Genomic DNA, 22,550 nt, shown 5'->3' with positions numbered 1-22,550 from the left:
TTGATCTTATTTTTCTTAGTATGAGCCAAAATATTTATTGTTAATGATCATATTTACCACTTGACACCAGATGAAACATTTGCAAGAAAAAAAGGAAATAGTGAAAAACTGACATAAAATTGATAGTGTTGTGTACAACACACTGAATCTTACTTACTGATGTATCACATTGCTAATACACATGTATCTTTTGCAGTTTTGGGGAATATTTCTGATTGAAAATTTATTGGGTTTGTCTACCACATAAATACCAGAAAATTGAAAAATAACGTTGGTATACATGTATGTATCTAGACTAATCATATGATTTTCACATGCTTAATTTACGCATCATAAACTTGGAAACCATTATGCACTATTTTAAATGAGTTAACTCAGCTGAGACAGCGAAGAAATATTCTTTTAATCATGTAATTCACTAGTTTGTAATGAGAATTCTAGACTTGTTTTGAGGAAATCCTGTATTTTGTGACCATCTGATGCCTAGTCCTTTCACATGTTACTTCACAGTGTACTACTGTGTGCCTATAATGGGAGGCATATAGTAGTTGCAGTATCTGTTTGCCACCCATTTCAATTGTGCCTCAGCTGTAACTGGTTCAATTTCTATCTGATTTCCAATTAACTTCACAGATTTGAAGAGCAACATACAGTTCATGCCTTCATCTTGAAGGTCAATGATGTACAATATTATTAATGCACTTTGTGTCATAGCCATTGCTTTTTAAATGAATAATAATTCACTTACATCCTGTGCTCTCATCTCAAATAATGCACAATTTGGATTTCATACTTTGTGTCTCATCCATAGTTTTTTAACTATTATGTAAATTCAATCAAACTTCCCAGCCTTGTAGAGCAATGGTTTTTACAATAAATGAAATAGCAGTCAAACCTTAGATTCAACATATACATTCAGTCAAAAAAGAAACAATACCTAGAAAATTTTACACTTTATTTCTCTCTATGACAAATATTTTTTTAATTTAATGTTGAACAACCAGATAAAGCTTCATAACATTAGTAGAAAACTATCAATACCAATACCAGATTATTTGCTGCTGTTACAACGATCTTGCAAAAACTTAATTCACAAGTAATCAGTATCTGGTATGTCCACCATGTGCGTCTCTAACTGCAATACAGCGCTGTCGCATTGAGCAAATCAGGGTTTTAATCGTATCTTGTGGTATCGCTGCCCACTCTTTGAGCACAAAATGTGTAAGCTCATTAGCGTCTAGAGGATTACGCCTTCGAACACGCCCCATAAATGCTCGATTGCAGACAGGTCAGGTGAGAATGCAGGCCATGGAAGAACTTGGATATTTCTCTCCTGAAGGTAGGTGGTTCAAACTCGAGCGGTGTGGCACCGTGCGTTGTCCTGTTTGAACATAGTGATGTTTGGGTTGGCGTTGATGAATGGTGCAACAACTGGCTCCAATATCTCATTTCGATATCGCTGTCCTGTTAGCCTACCTTGCACTTCCACTAAATGGGTTCGAATGAAAGGATATTCCACCCCACACCAGAAAGTTAGGTCCCCCATTAACCTCTCTGACGTACACATGTGTCCGAAAAACGTTCGTTGCGTTTTCGATAGCAACTTGTGCGTCCATCAGGGTGATCCAAGCAAAACCGTTATAAGTCGCTAAATAACACGGTGTTCCACTGTTGTTGAAAAAAAAATCTGTTACGTAGATGTGACGTCCTCATATAGCGGTATTGCAAAGGGGTCGCTTGCGGCATGCCAGATCTATGGCCATCATTAACTGTGCCAAGTGTTCAATAACGACCTGCCAGACGAGATAGATATCGTCACACACGACACGCCAAAACATGCAGCGACATCACCATGACGTACACCTGCCTGTAGCATACCAATAGCCCGATTACGTTCATCAGTAGACAAACGTGGCATACTTGTTCAAAAGAAACCAGACAATGTGTTTTTCTTCAACTGTACTTCAAGCCTTCAACCAACACAAATCAATATTCACGTAAACTCAACATGTACAATGTACATTGTACCCTGTGCGGCACATGAAAATCTAAAGCTTGGTCATTTACTTAAATGCTTCAACGAATTTAACAAATCCCCATGATTTACATTTACGAACTATAACCACGAAATTTTAATAAATTTTTAAGAATATTTACTTTTTTTTATAGAAATAATTGAAATATTAATATGGTATTATTTCAAATTTGGCTGAGTATATATGCGGGTTGATCAATGAGTCCACTGTTGTTTATGACAAAATGTTAATTTTAGGTAAAACAATCAAGTTTCATGATATATTTACTGATTGTTCAAAGTTGTCATCCTGACGTGACAATGTCCTTTAACAGAGTTGGTGATGTCTCCATAGACTAATCTCATGAAACTTATGAGCCTTTGAACTATAGCACTTGAATAATTATGGGCATTATAAACATTTAAAGAGAGTTAAGATTGCTGGTGCTTAGCCAGTCCATAGAACTATAGCACTTTAATAATTATGGGCATTATTAACATTCAAAGGGAGTTAAGGTTGCTGGTGCTCTTTAAATCAGTTGCGTGGAACACATCATCATTTTTTATGCCCCCAAAGGTGGGCATATTAAAATCGCACCGTCCTTCCGTCCGTGTGTCCAACTCAACTCGTGTCCGGGATGTACCTTTCGCTTGTATGGACAGATTTTAAAATAACTTGCCACATGTGTCCCACATACCAAGACGATGTGTCGCGTGCAAGACCCGTGTCCCTACCTCTAAGGTCAAGGTCACAGTGTTTTTTCACAATGGAGTGCTGCATATAAGGACATAGAGTATAGGTTGTCATGTCCGGGCTGTAACTTTCTCTTGTATGGACAGATTTTAAAATAACTTGCCACATGTGGAAGGACAGATTTTAAAATAACTTGCCACATGTGTTCCACATACCAACACAACGTGTCGCGTGCAAGACCCGTTTCCCTACCTCTGAGGTCAAGGTTACACTTAGTGTTTATTCACAATGGAGTGCTGCATATAAGGACATAGAGTATAGGTTGTCGTGTCCGGGCTGTAACTTGTTCTTGTATGAACAGATTTTAAAACAACTTGTCCCATGTGTTTGACATACCAAGACGACGTGTCGCATGCAAGACCCATGTCCCTACCTCTAAGGTCAAGGTCAGACTTAGGTGTTTATTCACAATGGAATGCTGCATTTAAGGATGTAGAGTATAAGTTGTCGTGTCCGGGCTGTAACTTATTTGTATGGACAGATTTTGAAATAACTTTTCACACGTGTTCGACATACAAAGATGATGTGTCGCGTGCAAGGCCCATGTCCCTACCTCTTAGATGAAAGATACACTTAGTGTTTATTCACAATGGAATGCTGAATATAAGGACATATTAAAGAGTGAAGGGTGTCAAATATAGGTGGTATTTTTTATGTTCAGAGGCAATTTAAAATAACTTGCCAAATGTATTTGACATGTAAAGGCAAGATCAACTTTTCATGTACTGACCTTGTTCATAGGTCAATGTCACATTCAGGGGCATTCCTCACATACTGTGACAGCTCTTGTTTATGTTTACAGCTCTTGTTTATGTTTACCAAATTGATGAAGCTTCACATACATGGAGAAACCGATTACTGCAACATCTCTATCCTTAGGTAATCAAGCAAAACAAACAACAGTAGAGATAACAACTTTAATTCATCATATATCACACAACTCTGCAAGTGACTAGCTATAACGTCATTAGTAGAGACTGCACATTGACACCATTTTATCACCATCTTAACAATTAAAAACTTTTACGATTTCTTGACTTTGCACAAAAGTACCTTGAAGATGGATTTGTTCATTGATTATCTGGTTCCTTACATAGTTGTAGCCTTTGTTCGTAAACAGTTTCATTAAAAAAGAAAGATTTTCAACCTTATTATATAACATGACAAGATAGGTCAACATTTAATAACTGGAAAACAACAGAATATAACTGCCAGAAGAAGAACTACCATTTTTGAACCCATTTTGTGAATTTTACTTCATTTAATAAAAAAATTATCTCTCTAAAAAATTTAATATTGAATAATAAAAAAGCTTGCTTTTCAGCCTGTAAATTAAACATACTTGACCTTTAAGATGCACTCTTACAACCAAACAAGATGTACCACAATTAATAGGATTTTTAAATTTATGGAAAAGGATGAATAAATATTGAAAACATTGGTTCTTGTGAAGGATACAGTGCAGAAAACACTTTATGAGACAATAGATGATCACTGTTAATCTCTTAGGACCCACCAGTCATTTAATATTTGTGCGTTTCAGCTTTTATAAACACAGTTACAATCTTGTAATCAGTAATTAATTTGTTCCATAAAATGTATTATTTAGTAAGTAGCTGAAGGTTCATCAGTCAAAATTGATGCTTCTTGTACATGTGTACGTATTGATTTCAAATATGAGAGCCACTTTAAAAAACTTATAAAGACATATGCTTTCATAAATAGATGTTACAACTTCTCGGAAATATTGATTTGATAAAATGATCGTACACTATGTACAATGAAAAGATGGCTCCTTTAATTGTGCAGACACTCAGGAGAAGTTATAATATCGATTAGGTTAACAACTAAACACATAAATGCGTAATACACAAATGAAATATGTACACGGCTAATGAGCAAATTGTAAATTATATAATCAGTATGAAGCAATACAATAAAAACATGGGACTTGTTTTAAACAAACTGCCCTACCATGAATATTGAAATGAGAACACACATGTTATAATGCAAGAGATTTAACTAACATATATGCTGCTATTGCCACATGAAAGTATACCAGAAATGTACTGTGTACAAAATGCATACAATTTATAATGTTTCAGGAACTTTTATCACAAAGGAAAACATTCAAATGCCATGAAATGCAATAACAAGTCACAGTGCTTCAAAAACATACCATTATGATTAATGATGTATACTTTTGAGACAAAATGAAATTGACAAGAGAACACCTCTAATACACCTTAGTCATTGATCTTAGTATTGAATCATAATTCCTTCTTAAGCAAAATCTGACTGAAGTTATTCTTTAGTTATATTGGATTTCATTCCAGATTTATACAGGCATCTTGCTCATAGATGAAGCATTCCTTTCACACATTTTCATCTTTTATATTATGTAATGGCAGAGGTAAAAAACATTTTACAGAATAACTGTGATAACTATAACTATGTTTCGACTTCTACAAGTATGTTCAAGATAGAAAAACCAATGAGAAAATTATACTTATCGAATGTCACTCACTTAAAACATTGATATCTTTATCTTAAAATAGCGTATCACATTCAACACAAGGGCTAACACTCTTCTACATGTATCCCATTTCAATGACAGTCCAACAGCCTAGGCTGCCGTGTCCATGTACAAACAGTCCGCCGAGCTCCCTGCCCGTCCGTTAATGTGCTGTAGCCCCGTGAAACATTCCCGCCTCCTATCGTACTGTACCCCCGTGCCTGTGTCCATGGAGATGGGGAACTCCAGTCAGGGGCTGACGTATCTGTTTCATACATTTTTGATGCTGTCTTGTTGTAAATTGGCAAACACTCCATGGCATCTTTCACCTGTATCAAATTTTTTTTAATTCATACATGTACATTTTTTACAAAACTTTCATACTTCATATTACAGGATATTACAGTTGATTGTTTTAATTTGCAATGTCCATTTTGCTAGTTGCAAGTTGTTAAACATTAGCAAGGTTGTTTTTTTGGGGAAAATTACATCTGAAACTGTTGTTTAGTAATGGTTTCAAATGCCATACACCTCAAATTCTAGATGCTGTTTTTCAAATGTCCTTCATTCCAAGTGTCAGCTGTCCCAGGGGCAGAGCTTGGCCCCATATGGACATTTTAACAGGTGTTTTAGGCTTAACTGATCCTCTAAAATTTACTAGCAAACTTATTCGATAAAAGTTTTAAAAATTTGCTTGCTCTTAACATGAATGCTCAGCATTTTGGACACAACATGTTCTTTAGAGTAAATATGATAGTTCATTTGAAATTTTGGTCTCCAGTATATTGATGTAACTCAAAACACAAAACAGTTCCTTGCATTTGGTGACTGTTAGATTCTACTCATGCCATGATAGTTTGTAGATTACCTTCAAGTAGATGATGGCGTCCATTCCATAGCCCTCCATAGAGTAAAGTACCAGGTCGCCCTGAAAGTATCGGGCATACAAGCGGGATAGGGGGAGTCCATACCCATAGCCGGCAAGGGGGGCTGAGCCCTCCATCATGTGGGAGGGCTGGGGCTGTGGGGCTGTCGTAAACATGTACCCAAACAGTTGTTCCACCTTCCCATATGATATACCACCTCCCTGGTCAGATATCTACAATGGAAGATATGGCTGATTGGCAATGGCGCTCGAGGATGATTACGACCACCCTTTATAATTAACTACTGTTTTTACAAATGAATATGTTGAATCCAAATCCATTTGTATTTCTTTTTTCAGACTTATCGTATTTTTAGTAAATTCTCCATTGGTCTACCACATATGACTTTTTATATCAGAGTAGTTTGGCGTCACATCCATTGATACTAGGGTCATGTCATTAACTCATGGGAAAACTGTATCAACTGTTTTATATATTCACAGACAACCACAGAAAGCTGTCAATTAACTATTTCAATAAAATGTTACAAATCCCCAAGTGTCTTTATCTTTTGCCTTGGAAACAGTCAAACAGACACTACAAACAGATGCATTAGAGGGTCAACTTCCTTCAATGTAAAAATAAATCTGCTTCTTGTTTCTTCATCTTCTCAACAAAATCCCCAGAAATGTTTATCCAGAATAATTATATAGACTGAAAAGGTCATAAAACAGACAAAAAGAAGTACCAACCTTAATGGCAAGATCTTCCTTGCCCTTACACACTGCTATCTTAATGGGCGGAATTTCCGGCTTATTTTCATGTCGCTCTACCACTGCCCTCATGGCGTTCTGAAAAATGACATAACATGCAATAACCTTTACAACTACCTTCCTTTATTTTCAAATATGATAGAACTCCAATGTTACTCAGAAATAAGAATAAATAATAAGTTCTCTATTCATGTAGTGTTTTCCTATATGGCTTGCATGTACATACACATTAAAACATGATTTGTAAGGCCAGAATTAAAATATGATATACACATGAAATACATGTTCTCTCTACATGAACATTATGATTATCATGCACTGGGGGCCACACTCTTTAATCCATATTCTTCATATTCTATTGCCGACTCTTAGAACTTATTTCTGTCTAGAGAAACAGCTCCAATGTTGGATTAAAAAATGCTGCCTTATTATAAGAATAAATTTTGTGACAAATTCTTCTTGCTGATGATTTATCTCCTGGTCAAAATCAATAACTTCAAAACAAGGAAATATAAACAAGTCCAACATTCAGAAAGAATGAACAAATGAAGAAAATAGTTATTTATTCAGTCCTTCAGTGTCAATAGACTTAATTTTCTGTGAATAATTCAAGGCAGTTAGCCGAAGTTGAATTAACAATACGTAAAGAATCTAAGAGCGGTAAATTGATTTTCAGGCATTTTCTATTGACTGGTTTTTATCTTTTCAGACTAGTAATAGCAATTTAGAACTAATCAATATTTACGTTTAGTGGTTTGTGTTTCCATTACATGACAAGACCTCCAACTAGCACAAAATAAGCCCATCCAAATTTAAGGACACCCAAGTTTGGTGATAAGTGATTGTATGTCAAGCCAAATTTAGAATTCTGACATTGTAAAGACAGTTTTTGCCAATTCAAGGGTCATAACTCTTGAGTGACTTGGCTGGTTATCAAACCTGACCAAGATATTCTGCCCATACACATTCTGATCAAATTTGGTGATGATTTGAAAAAGGCCTTATAAGTAATTGAGCGGACAACATACTGGAGCAATATAAACAAGAGCCGTCACAGAGACAGCGCGCTCAACTATTCCCCGCTTTTCAGTGAAAGGATTGAAAAGTTTTGGCGAAACATGCATGGATCACTGTTAGATTAGATTTCAATGCAATACATGATGTGGTGAGATATTAACATAAATGTGGTTACATGGAAAATTTTAACCAGAATTTTTAAATCTAATAATAAAGGGTCATTATATGCAAAATACAGTTATCTAACTTGGTTGAATACCATTGTATAAAGTCTCAATGCAATACATCAAGTAGTTGCTGAGATATTATCCTATGTGTGCTAACATGCAAGAGCTTAACCAGAATTTCTAAGTCTCATAATAAGGGGGCAAAAATTATATAATATGAAAGATAGATTCATCTTACTCGATTAAAGAAGAAGGTTAAATGGTTGGGAGCCTGTGTGTAAAGTTTCAATGCCATACATGATGTATTCACTGAGGTATTGACTTAAAAGTGGTTACATGCAAAACCTTAACCAGAATATCTATGTTGAATATAAAAAACGGCCATTATTTGCATTAAATGCAAACTAGAGATATCTAACTAGGTTAATTAAGTAGGTTGGATGGTTGAGTACCATTGTATAAAGTCTCAATGCAATACCTCAAGTTGTTGCTGAGATATAAACCTATGTGTGCTTGCGCGCAAAACCTTTACCAGAATTTCTAAGTCGCTAATAAAGGGCAATTATTTGCATTAAATGCAAACAAGAGTTATCTAACTAGGTTAATTAAGTAGGTTGGGTGGTTGAGTACCATTGTATCAAGTATCAATGCAATACCTCAAGTAGTTGCTGAGATATTAACCTAGGTGTGCTTGCACGCAAAACCTTAACCAGAATTTCTAAGTCGAATAATAAAGGCCTATTATTTGCATAAAATGCAAACAAGAGTTATCTAACTAGGTTAATTAAGTAGGCTGAATGGTTGAGTACCATTGTATCAAGTCTCAATGCAATACCTGAAGTAGTTGCTGAGATATTAACTGATGTGTGCTTGCACGCAAAACCTTAACCAGAATTTCTAAGTTGAATAATGAAGACCTATTTTTTGCATTAAATGCAACTAAGAGTTATCTTACTTGGTTCATTAAGTAGGTTGGATGGTTGAGTACCATTGTATAAAGTCTCAATGCAATACCTCAAGTAGTTGCTGAGATATTAACCTATGTGTGCTTGCATGCAAAAAAAGTATGTTGACATTGTATTTGATTTGTTCTCTTTTAAATATTCCAAACCAATTCAGATACAAAATAACAGCAACCATTAAAACCTCTTGTTTAAAGAGACAATGGTGAACCAAACTATTTGAATTGCTCTTCTACTATCCCAAATAAATTCATAAGGCTTTCCAGAAACCAAACAGCACTTGTACATTTATTACACTAAATGACCATTCTGTTCAATATGGACATGCCAGAAAGATATTTATTCTGCCAACAAATAAGTTGCTACCAAAAAACATAATGTTAAAATTTAGCACAATTTTCCAAGGTTTATGTGCACTTACCTTAGACAGCTCAAACAGCATGTGGTACAGATGAGATGGAACGTACTCTATTCGTATACTGTCTGCTTTCTCATAGGCTGAAACATTGGAATTATATATGTTATCTGTAAAAATATGTATGACTTGTACTTATGTTACTGTTACTTCAACTAATTACCTTAATATACCCGGTAATGTCCCATTTTCATATTCCAAATACCACATAATTCTACCACTTTTTTGCTATCATAAAACATATACCAACTAATTTTAAAGAGATTTATTATGATAAAAACTCATAATTGCTATATTAAATACAAACTAGCTAAACACATACAAATACATTGTTTGTGACTTGAGATTATACACGTACAATGTATGTGACTAAAGATTGTACATGTACAGTGTATGTGACTAAAGATTGTACATGTACAGTGTATGTGACTAAAGATTGTACATGTACAGTGTATGTGACTAAAGATTGTACATGTACAATGTATGTGACTAAAGATTGTACATGTACAGTGTATGTGACTAAAGATTGTACATGTACAGTGTATGTGACTAAAGATTGTACATGTACAATGTATGTGACTAAAGATTGTACATGTACAGTGTATGTGACTAAAGATTGTACATGTACAGTGTATGTGACTTACTATTAAACATGTACAATGTATGTGACTTACAGTTATACATGTACAATGTATGTGACTTACTATTAAACTTGTACAATGTATGTGACTTACTATTAAACTTTTACAATGTATGTGACTTACGATTATACATGTACAATGTATGTGACTTACGATTATACACGTACAATGTATGTGACTTACGATTATACACGTACAATGTATGTGACTTACAGTTATACACGTACAATGTATGTGACTTACGGTTATACACGTACAATGTATGTGACTTACGGTTATACACGTACAATGTATGTGACTTACGGTTATACACGTACAATGAATGTGACTTACTATTAAACTCGTACAATGTATGTGACTTACGATTATACACGTACAATGTATGTGACTTATGATTATACACGTACAATGTATGTGACTTACTATTGAACTCGTACAATGTATGTGACTTACTATTAAACTCGTACAATGTATGTGACTTACGATTATACACGTACAATGTATGTGACTTATGATTAAAAACGTACAATGTATGTGACTTAAGATTATACACGTACAATGTATGTGACTTACGATTATACACGTACAATGTTTGTGACTTACGATTATACACGTACAATGTATGTGACTTACGATTATACACGTACAATGTATGTGACTTACAATTATACACGTACAATGTATGTGACTTACTATTATACACGTACAATGTATGTGACTTACGATTTTACACGTACAATGTATGTGACTTACGATTATACACGTACAATGTATGTGACTTACGATTATACACGTACAATGTATGTGACTTACGATTATACACGTACAATGTATGTGACTTACGATTATACACGTACAATGTTTGTGACTTACGATTATACAGGTACTATGTATGTGACTTACGATTATACACGTACAATGTATGTGACTTACGATTATAAACGTACAATGTTTGTGACTTACGATTATAAGATTCTATGATGAGATCAGGTGAACACATGTAATAATGCTCACAGAGAAACCTCGCGTTGTCATAGGCATCTGAAATAGAAACAAGGTAAGATCACGCACTTGATTTGTATATTGAGCGGCTTTATTTATATCATTAAATTAGATGACAATCACATAGGAATATGGGATAACAAATATTAATATTACTACCTTAAACGTTATAGTTTTAAGAGCATCTTTGCTTATCGTCTTAACACTTTATACTTTTGCAACACTTGCAAATTATCTCCCTTTCTAAAATCTTAGCATTTATTTTAAAGGTTAAGATTCAGCATGCGTACCTCGGATGACTTCTTCCACGTCGCAGCTGGGATTGATGCAGCCTATATGTTGGGGGTGATGCGCTAGCTCCCCACCATATAACAACACTAAATAAACGAAAACAATCATAATGTTATCATAAACGGTCAACTGATCAACCCTAGTAGCTCACAATTCGGCATGTTAATCTATTATTAACACCCATTTTTAAGATTATTTTATTTCATCTGTTTACAATTAGCAGTTCATATACTGTAAGAGCAATATTAACCAGACAATAGGAGCCATGGTGTATGCTATGCAGGCATCACTAAATTTCCTTGCTCACGAGGTGTATTGTTCATCTGTTATCCTAGCTACAATGTGCATTTCCTTGGCAAGTATAAACAAACAACTGCCAGATACTTTAAAGCACATGGCTCACATTCCAATGATCAACTTAAAAGAAAAGGCAGGATATAACTAATTAAACATCATCAGATATAGTAATAGACGCCCACATCAAATACACTTACAATGTTGATTAAGCAGAACACGGATTCCAATTCTGTTGGTGTAGAATCGATCAAGGAAGTATGTGATCTGCTGATCATAGTTTCTTGATTCCCCTTCAAACGCATCTCTCATCTCCATAACACCCTGAATAATAATTAAGCAATGCGAGTTATTGTCACGTATATTTCAAAATGATAATATCTCACTTGTCTAACATGTTTCTAACATAATAACTGTTTACTATCTGAATGTAGTCTACTGATTCATTTAGCTTGATTGTCAAGAATTAATTATGCATGGGTATGTGTCTCAGTGTTTGTTTCTATGTTTTGAGGCCTCTAGAAAGTAATGGGGCTTAAAGCCAGAATCTCTTTAGACAGCTTTAAATTATTACCGGAACATCTTAATGATTTACTGCTTGTATGAGAAATGGTGTGGGAGAAGGGCGGAGAGTGGGGTATAATGGTAACATACAATTATGTAATTTTTCAACAAGAAGCAAAGTGAACATTTGGAGTACGCAATTTGTCTGAAGTGCAGTACAAAGCTGTCCCAGCATAATCTTGACCTGACAACTGTTTCACTGTCTGACTGATATCAAACAAGAGCTGTCACAGTATGTGACGAATGCCCCCGATTGTGACATTGACCTATGAACAAGGTCAATACATGAAAAGTTGATCTCACCTTTACATGTCAAATACATATGGCAAGTTATTTTAAATTGCCTCTAAACATAAAAAATACCACCCATAGTTGACCGACACTGTTATGTCCTTATATATGCAGCATTCCATTGTGAATAAACACCCAAGTGTGACCTTGACCTTTGAGATAGGGACACGGGTCTGTCATGCTACACGTCGTCTTGGTATGTGGAACACATGTGGTAAGTTATTTTAAAATCTGTCCATACAAGGGAAAGTTACAGCATGGACACAACAACCTATACTCTATGTCCTTATATGCAGCACTCTGTTGTGAATAAACACCTAAGTGTGACCTTGACCTTAGAGGTAGGGACACGGGTCTTGCACGCGACACGTCATCTTGGTATGTTGAACACATGTGGCAAGTTATTTTAAAATCTGTCCATACAAGGGAAAGTTACAGCCCGGACACGACAACCTATACTCTATGTCCTTATATGCAGCACTCCATTGTGAATAAACACTAAGTGTGACCTTGACCTTAGAGGTAGGGACACGGGTCGTTCACGCGACACGTTGTTTTGGTATGTGGAACACATGTGGCAAGTTATTTTAAAATCTGTCCATACATGGGAAAGTTACAGCCCGGACACGACAACCTATACTCTATGTCCTATATGCAGGAATCCATTGTGAATAAACACTAAGTGTGACCTTGACCTTTGAGGTAGGGGCACGGGTCTTGCACGCGACACGTCGTCTTGGTATGTGGAACACATGTGGCAAGTTATTTTAAAATCTGTCCATATACAAGGGAAAGTTACAGCCCGGAAACGAGTTATTGACACACGGACAGACGGAATGACGGACGGACGGACGGTGCGATTTTAATATGCCCACCTTCGGGGGCATAAAAAGGGGCAAGATATGCTCTATATTTGTAATATTTGAAGGCTACTACTAGTATTCATTGTCTGAGCACATATGATAAAGTAACTCCATGTAGGTTATCAACACAAATACTGGTTCACCAATTTATATTTTTCTAAATACAGGTCGTTTATCTAATGCACTTGACTTATATATTGTATAATTACATTTTATATAGTTCTTAACTTATTATTATATATAAAAAATACTTAATCAGGAAAGGTACTATATTAAAAGTCTCATGAATGAGCTTCCTAAATCTGTATTCTGATACGATGTGTGATCAACATGTATTACCAAAGATACGAGTATTAAATCCATTTAATTTTTTTAAAGAAAGAATTCATTTTAAGTACTATTATAGTGTGCATACCTTAGCCATAGTTTCAACAACTTTAGAATGTCGCAACCGAATTTTATTCAGTGTTTCTGTAAATCTGAAAGATACAAAAAGGCAATAATATTATCATAACCATATTTAACAAATTCGCAAAGTGGCCAAACATAAATATTCAATACTAATAGCTGACAATTCAGTACATTTCCCTTTTCCACATGACAGACATTTCCATACATATATATACAATATACATGTCAATGTTACATTTTTTAAACTGTCGACAGGTTTATCTTTATCCCTAGTACACAACCAGTGAGAACAACTTCAAACAAGGCTGTTCTCTATAAATCAAGACCGGTTTCATTACAGGATTTAAGTCGCAACTTCAATAATCATAAATCTGTATACTATACAGGTCCCAAATGACAACAAATTGATTTTTTTCTATTTTCTCAGTTAATATTCACTTTTTATACTTGCTTAATTTTAATTTGTAGAAGAATGAAGCATTATAATATAAATATGACACTAAGATATTTTTAACTTAAGTTAAATTCAACTAACAGGCCCATGATTTTAAGAAATAAACTTGTGTGAGTGCTCAATGCTTCTGTTTTGAAAAACAACATGAAAAACCAAGGGTTACAAGAAACTGTGCTACAATATGAAACACATCGATGAGCAGCTCTTGTTACCTGATCACAGTGTGTTTAAAACTACAAATGTACAATGTCATTTACTTCACTGCACCGTAACATGTATACATGTGTGTTTGTCTTTCCACACTGCACCGTAACATGTATACATGTGTGTTTGTCTTTCCAATTAACCTGTTCAGTTTGAAATTACATGAAATTCAAATGAATTGTTTCAAAATTGTCATATGGCAATACATCTACTTCTTATATTGTTTTCATTCTGTAGTGACCATGCAGTAAATATAATTATACTCATAACAGCTTGCTTGTAGTAATAATTAATACCTTATACCATAGGCAATTCTCATGGACATGTACAGAATTCATTGAAAAACATGAAAAGAAAATCCAGTAAAACCCAAAATATTTTCATTTGTCTGGTAGACAAGCCATAAAATAGTGCAGGTAAGTGTGTTTCCTTCTGTAGGACTACATGGAGCCATTTTATATGCCAAATCACTATAGTTTAGATTGCATCAACCTGATGATCATATTGGCATTGAAGCAGAGTAATAGTTGTTTTTAAAATACCATACTGTTTTACCTGTAAAGTATCATGATTTGTTATCACATTGCCAACATGCATCAGGCACAACATAAGACAGGTTCCGTTTGCAGATGGCCATAAATAATTTGGTGCTGTGTATTTAGGCTAAGGTTATTTCCATACTTTTGTTCTTAAATCTAGATGTAATATAATAGGGTTATGAGTACTGCATTTCAATCCAGAGCACTTAAATCAACAAGTGCAAAAAAAATACTTGCTTAATTATTTTTGTCCGGGGGGGGGGGGGGGGGGGGGTGGGGGGGGGAATGGTGCCACATTTCAGCCCCGAAACAAATCCCAGACATGTCCTGTAAATGAAGTAAATAAGTCATGTGAAAGTAATTTGCTGTTTACTTACTTTTCTAGAATATCTCTGTCAGGATTGTGTTTCTCAAACTCTGTTATTTCTATGAAACTCTGTTGATACCTGTAAAATAACAAACATGTTGAGCACAGTTCTGTTGTGCCTCAATAGTATATAGATAATAACAAACAACATTCAGGAATATAATAAACTCTTGCATAACACAGCCTCGCAGAATTAAAATTAATGACTATAAAAGCCAGAACTGCAGGTTGTATGGCCCCCATTTAATTTGGGAATAAAACTAGGCAAAGTATGTTTTGTACACAATGTGATAATATGAAGTAAAACGAATTAGTTGGATTTAATTCAAGTCAACCATTATCTCTGTATTAAAGCTCTATTTATAACTGGGAGAATTGTAAACCATTCAAGTACCATAGCACTTAGGAAAATATAACAGGCGTATTTGTTTTTGAAATATCATTCCACAGCCTATTTGCTTTATCCAATGATATCTATATCCAAATCATATGATGCACTTTAGAGTAAGATTGAAAACACACAGCGTGTGTTAATAAACAACTAGAAGCGCTGCATTGCAACCTAACCAGGTTTATAATATGGGCAATCAGAAATTACAGCCAGCTAATTTCCTGTATGGGCTAGGACAAGTAGCAGCCTTTATCTTTACTTTTATAAAAAAGTGAAGTAACTGAAAATTACTCCAGTTGAGTATCTTATGTGTTTAGCTTCCATTAATTCTGACTAGTTGGGCGGAAACCATTTTACTTTTTTTCTGTAACAGTGACCTTGACCTGACCCCACAGTAAAGTCACACCCCTCAAAGGCACTCCCAAGCTAGCTCTTTACAAAAGCTACCTACACACAAGCTTTCAATACTATCCATCAATTTGTTTTTTATTGGGCGGAAACCATCTTCCTTTATTTGTAACAGTGACCTTGACCTTGACACCCACCATCCCAAGCTAGCTCTTCACATAAGCTACCTACACATCAACTTTTATCAATATCCCTCAATTCTTATTTTGATTGACCATTTTACTTTTTTCAGTAACATTGACCTTGACCTGACCCCACCCTAAAAATCAATCCTGAGCAAGCTTTTCACAAAATCTACCTACACACAAACTTTCATTACTATCTAACAATTCTAGCTTAATACAATGGGTGGATTCCACTGTTTGACGACCGCCCAACTGCCCAACGAATTCCCAATTTTCATAACCTGGTTTTTGCTGAAAACCTGGTTGAAAAATGGAAAAGCCATTGCCTTCAAGGACACTTCATGAGAGCCTTTTTAAACATCTTCTATACATACTGACCAGTTGCGCACCATGGCGACAGAGCCTCGCTGCTGGAAGCTGACTGGTAACAGGTTAAACTCCTTCATGATATTGGCTAGACGCACCAGCAGCTCATCTCGTAGAAACTCAAATGATGACTCTTCTGTACCAGTCTTCGAGCCTGGAATTAGGTGAATGTAAGGATATTCTGTCCCATGTTTCTAACTAATGTAACTTTTAACTTATGCAATTATATATTTATACCATATCAGATGGATTTGAAGGGGCTGCACATATATGTCTTTATCTCTATCAATTCTTTAAATCTTCCCCTGTTGACATTTTTATTCCACAAACTCTATTTAACATGTTATTGTCTTTGCAAAATAGAAGGCTTAGGCGCCCTCCCCAAAGATTTTGCAATATCTCATATACTTTGGTTTTAAAAGTTCTACATGTAGTCTCTCTACATGTAGCCAAATATTCAAACATTCATTTCTGTAACAAAACACCTGTGCAAAGGATTATAATCAAAATGGAGGTCATCCAATTCAAAAGCTATTTAATAGCCAGTACACACAAAAGATCAAAGCAAAAAATTGTGGCACTTGTTTTTTAAACACATCTATGGAATCAGTTCCTCATTTTTTTTCAGGAAAAAACTGAAGTGTGTGTACAGGAAACTATCATTATTTGGCAATCTGTCATTATTGTAAGTCAGTCATTTGGTACATGTATTCACATGAAAAGACAAATAACAACAAATGTCTATGAATACATTTATGGAATTATAATATTATGTATCAAAACAATGTTGACATTTACCCATTCTGCTTTATGGTTTATCATTTATATACAGGACAATTAATAATTCAGTCAAGTAAACAAGGCTGGCAAAACAACTTGTGATTAATGTCTGATTTCATCATCAGTTCAACAAACCAAGGCCGCCAACTAGAGCAGGCTTTGTCTAGTATTACCAATACATACTGGTAAAATGTTTGATTACAATATTCAGCAATCCAGCAGTAACAAGGTCAGTGACATCATTCTATATACTGACCTTTGCTATCAGCTGTGGGCTAAATATAAAATGTATACACATACAATTCTAGTAAGCTTGACCTATTTTTTAAGAAGTCTCGGAACACATTGATGTTTTTTTATATGCCCTATAATTTAATATCTGTCAGAGCCAACTGAGCTATTGTGAAATCATCTGTATTCATAGTCATGAACTTTAAGGTTCTGCTAAAAAGGATATTTTTGGTGGTTACTTAAATTCATGGATTTTCATTTTTAATTAACAAAAAAAATTCGCTCAGATCTTGAAACAGTGGATGACCAAACCAACGAAACCACGAAAATGATTGTCCCAGAAATCTAAATGATTTCTTAGAATACTAAAAAATGTACATTTATTAAATTCTGAAATGTCCTTATTGTCTTTAGTTAAAGGGGTTCATTATCAAAATGAACAATTCAACATAACAAGACAGGCATTTTATTAAAATGAGTACAACTTGCAACCAACATTTTTCCTATATTTTTTCATATCAACCGGTACAACATGTTCAATTAGCATACTATAATGGCATGAAGCAAATCACATTAATTTTGAAATCTCCATTACTGGCGTTAACCTAGAGCTACTTCACTCCTGTATGCTGAATCCACGGTACAAATTAATTTGCTCTGTGAGGTTCCTAAGATTTTTGTAAAAACAACACTGACACATCCCTGTTATCATTTTATGACAATGAAATCATTTTAATTACAATTTGGCTTTGACTATTTAAGGAAGCCAAGTAAACATCTTATTAGCACCAACCTTACCCATCGGAATTGTGGTAATATTTTTACAACTAATGAGACTTAAATCTTTGTCCAAATGCAGTTTTGAGTTGACACATTTTTCAATGATTACCAGTACGGGTTTAAATCTCTGGACAAGATTAGATCACTGACAGTCACAATTTGTCCTTATTTTTAGAAGAAATATATCAAGTGCCTGTTGGTAATCAATCAGGTATTTGTGATGTATCGTTTGTGCAGAAAAAGTTAAAATACTGCACACGGAAATATAGTTCCTGTGCACTGCACTTCTCCGAAATGAGATATATCTGAATATGAAGTATGAGTTATACTCCAGACATAAAATAAGGATGAAAATTAACAAGGGCAATTAATAAAAAATACCGCACCAAGAGTTATAAATTTTGTACACTGAAATTCTCCTCAATGAGATCTATCTGTATCAGACAATGCGAATGCCCGTCGGACAGTCGGACATGTCCGGTATATTTCCATTTTGACCGGCGAAACTTTTGTTTTGGTCGGTCACAATGTCCGGTGAAAAATTACAGTCAGCACCGTTTAATTTTCGGAAAATTTACTTTCAGTTTCTAAATAAATGTTCAGAGTTATTTTTAACTATTATATCATGATTATTCAGCGTGTTAATCCGTGTATCACTATTTGTAAACCCCGTTTCGACATGTTTCCGTAAAAGCCGATAAAACGCGTAAGGTTCCGATTTCAGCTCGTACTCTAATACTTTTATTTTACGGAAATGTTCGGAAATTACAAAAATTCCGTATGTATATATTTTCGGCGAAGTGGTTCCCGGCAATCGTTTTAATTTAGATATGATGATTAATATACCGAGCTGACTTTCTTTCCGCTCTGTTTAACTTTGCCAATAACAAGAAATCTACTTTCGTTTTTGCATAAATGTTGTGCATGAATTTGACTTGTAGTACAATTCGTTACATTTTATAACCGTGCTGTATCTTTAATTTAAAGATGAATTAAAAGAGTAAGATCTAGCTGTTCCATGGGTAGACGAACCAGATATGAGGGGGTTTTTTGGGAGGCAAGGGAAGAAAAAAATTATGACATAAGATCCGAATATTGATTTTTTACATGATATTTAGCTTTTTTGTAATTTATTATAGAACTGTAAGACAAGTCTAACCAAAAAGATCTAAACCTGTTATAATGGGGATTTACAAAACTTATTTAAAAAAGAGGCTTAAAATCAAGGTTAAAGCTGATGTAACCGAATACTGTTTGTAACATTGCGACAGGTAAAAATTTGTTGCGACAGGTAAACTTAAGGTGTTTACCTGTCGCAATGTCCTGTGAAGAAGAAAAAGTTTTCGCGTTGTCTGCTGTATATGAAATAATTTGATCATAATCTTTGATAATACCTACGTTTTAAGAAACTGAAGTCACTCATTGACCTTCTATAAGAAGAATCGTATAAATTTGCAGTTTAACAATTTAACACACTTAAAATCATATTTTGGTCTGCTAAAACAGGTTATAATCCAAGTCATTTAGAACATAAAAGGTAAGATCTTAATCTTCACGCATTCTAATAAACCATGAAGATTTTACCTAAAATTTTCTATTACTTGATCAACCAAAAATCTAATGTAGATTGTCTTAATAATAACTTAATAAGCATTACATTAATAAGAATTATGCATAGTATAAGTAGCCACATTAAATCTGGGGGCGGGTTGATACAATGATTTCACGTGAAATCCACTTATTTTTAACAAATATATGTTTGTACACATGTAGGAATAAAAAAAGAAAAGAATTATGCTTTATTAAGAGGTTATGTTTCATTTATTTTTGGAAATTGATCTAAAAATGAAGAACTCACAAAACTTTACAAAAAAATTATTCAGAAATAGACGTGAAATCCAATTCAAACTCATTTATCATTAACATTTTTTTATTGTACACATACCCAGTATTGGAATACCATGTGCTAGCATCTTTTACCCAGTACAGTAGTTATGGCCATTTCTATACAAGAAATCAGATTTAAATATACCATGCTTTTATTTATTTGATAAGATTAAATCTTATCAAATAAATAAAAGCATGATATATTTAAATATGCAGTATAATTACACACTGTAAAATTATTTCATAAATGAATCCTTGGAACTTATGATGATATTCAAATATCATAAGAAATAAGGAGTCAATGACTTACATATTTTAGTTCAAAATTTGTTGAAATTATATTTACAACTTCTACAAACATTATAAACCCTGGTATATGTAGGTCTACCCAGTCTTATGTCAAATAACAGTGAAATAGCGCTAGATGCCCCACATGTCAATGGAGTGGCATGGAAAATAATAGACATTAACATGCGTTGTTAACGCTGTGTATATATTCCTTTTCATTACCTCTCATTATTGTAAACCAAGACTTAGATGTTGAACTAAGTGGATTTCATTTCAGGTCTTCTCCAAAATTGGAGTTCAAGTTTATTTTCATCCAATTATCTAAAAGTTTTAATACCTGGCTGTGTCATTTTCTTTTTATCAATTTCATTTATATTTAAACCTTCTTGAAGCATACATGTATTAAATAATGTGACCAATAAATCAATATTTGTTAAAAAAAAGTGTTGTGAGTGGATTTCAAGTGTCACCCTGCACTGATTCTGTACCTGTATCATCAATTGTTTAACTTGTTTTTACCTGTTTTCACTGCTTCAATGGCAAATTATTTGAAGACAACAATAAAATCTGCAAGAACGTACCAAATTCAGATAATTTTTGCAGAGACAAAGCTGATGGGTTGTATTTGCCATACATATCGAAGCTATCACAAAATGCTTGTGACATGCCTTTTTTGCAGAAATCATCACTAATAATATGATTGTCATTGTGTCCAGTTTTATTTGAATAACATTCCTGTACAATTAGCAAAACTGGAGACAGGTGATTATTTACATCAAACATTTTCGGAATTACAATTTTACATCTATTTTTGAAGCCAATTTGAAAAGAAATTCTGCCTGTATTTGTAAGCTTAAACATTTTTGCTGTGTATAAAATGTTAAATCAACAACGGAAAAGTACAAATTTGTTTTCCAGTTCCTGTGTTTTTACCGGAAGTGCAACTTTTCGACCTTGGATTAATTAATCCTGTGGTGGCCCTCAGATCTGGGAACTTTTAGAATGATATGATTCCTTATATTGAGGAAAATCGAAAAAAAAAATCGCAAGGCAAATTGTGTTTTATCAACCTTTTGTCTAAAAAATAATGCATTTTAGTTTGAAAGCCGTTTACATCTCAATCAGCTGTTTCTTTGACGGGCACCTAAGGGGAAATTATTTACAACGCATAAGAAATCGCACGTACCGAAATCGAGCAGTGTTTGCATCGACAGTGGAGAAGGGTTGTACTTCGAATACCTCTCCACGTACGTGGCAACCTTCTGGCAAATTACTCTGGTTATCCGCATTGTTCATCTGATGACAGTCACTTAGAAATAAAATAGTTTCACATCTAATATCAGTGTCATCCATCCCAAACCGATTGTGAGACAAGTGACGTCATGGGAAAACTACCAAGCGTGAGGCTATCCGAAAATTAAATCGATAGACTGACACAGGCTTTGTATTTATAGCAACGCATAGCTCTGGGAAAATTACTGAACGTACAGTCAAAATATTGCGTTCTAAAAATAGATTTGCAAAAAAATTCCGCCGAGATCCAGTCAGGACCACTGCTTCCGCTTGCGGTTTAAACTGACCAGTTTTTTTATGGTATGAAAACTGGGTCAGCAGCTTATTTCAAAACTAATGCTAAATCATTTGCCGGTGACTTTATACATTGACCTAAACAGTAAGTTCATACCAAATGGTCTGAATAAGTTTATAATACCCTTTAAGTATTTTCCGACCATTCTGCTAGTTCGAACAAAACATTGCCGTATCAATTTAACTTTAATATGATATGTTTGATATTTTCATTGCTCTAGTAGAGAATGGATTATTTAAAGGGGTAACAGGACTATATAAACCTCCAGGTGGCGCTGGGGCAAGCTTTTGTATAATTTTATG

General features: G+C 34.5%; 1 protein-coding gene across 2 annotated transcripts; it reads right to left on the bottom strand.

Moving 5' to 3' along the window:
• Positions 1–3,671: 3,671 nt before the first annotated feature.
• On the bottom strand, positions 3,672–22,063 carry LOC128234570 (pyruvate dehydrogenase (acetyl-transferring) kinase isozyme 2, mitochondrial-like). Of its 2 annotated transcripts, none has more exons than XM_052948865.1 (11): positions 21,847–22,063; positions 16,707–16,848; positions 15,415–15,483; positions 13,845–13,908; positions 11,912–12,035; positions 11,417–11,503; positions 11,088–11,165; positions 9,490–9,566; positions 6,902–7,000; positions 6,152–6,382; positions 3,672–5,612 (listed from the first exon to the last, which is right to left on the bottom strand). In XM_052948865.1, exons 1-11 carry the CDS (start codon positions 21,947–21,949, stop codon positions 5,376–5,378), a joined length of 1,311 nt encoding a protein of 436 aa, XP_052804825.1. In that variant the 5' UTR covers positions 21,950–22,063; the 3' UTR covers positions 3,672–5,375. The 2 variants fall into 2 exon arrangements, with proteins under 2 accessions (XP_052804825.1, XP_052804824.1); XM_052948864.1 differs by lacking the exon at positions 21,847–22,063 and adding an exon at positions 21,242–21,569.
• Between the last annotated feature and the right edge of the window lie 487 nt (positions 22,064–22,550).

This window comes from Mya arenaria, chromosome 5 (assembly GCF_026914265.1).
Source record: "Mya arenaria isolate MELC-2E11 chromosome 5, ASM2691426v1".
NCBI lineage: Eukaryota > Metazoa > Mollusca > Bivalvia > Myida > Myidae > Mya > Mya arenaria.
Note: the sequence above shows the minus strand (reverse complement) of the source record. Positions and strands in the feature narration are given on the sequence as shown.

Bases quoted from the DNA above. Each gene is read 5' to 3' on its own strand.
- LOC128234570 (XM_052948864.1), bottom strand. From the start codon at position 21,521: ATGTTTAAGCTTACAAATACAGGCAGAATTTCTTTTCAAATTGGCTTC. The intron at 15,484-16,706 runs GTCAGTATGTAT...GTTATTTTACAG, and splicing joins GTCGCCATGGTGCGCAACTG to GTATCAACAGAGTTTCATAG. The intron at 5,613-6,151 runs GTAATCTACAAA...AATTTGATACAG, and splicing joins ACGCCATCATCTACTTGAAG to GTGAAAGATGCCATGGAGTG.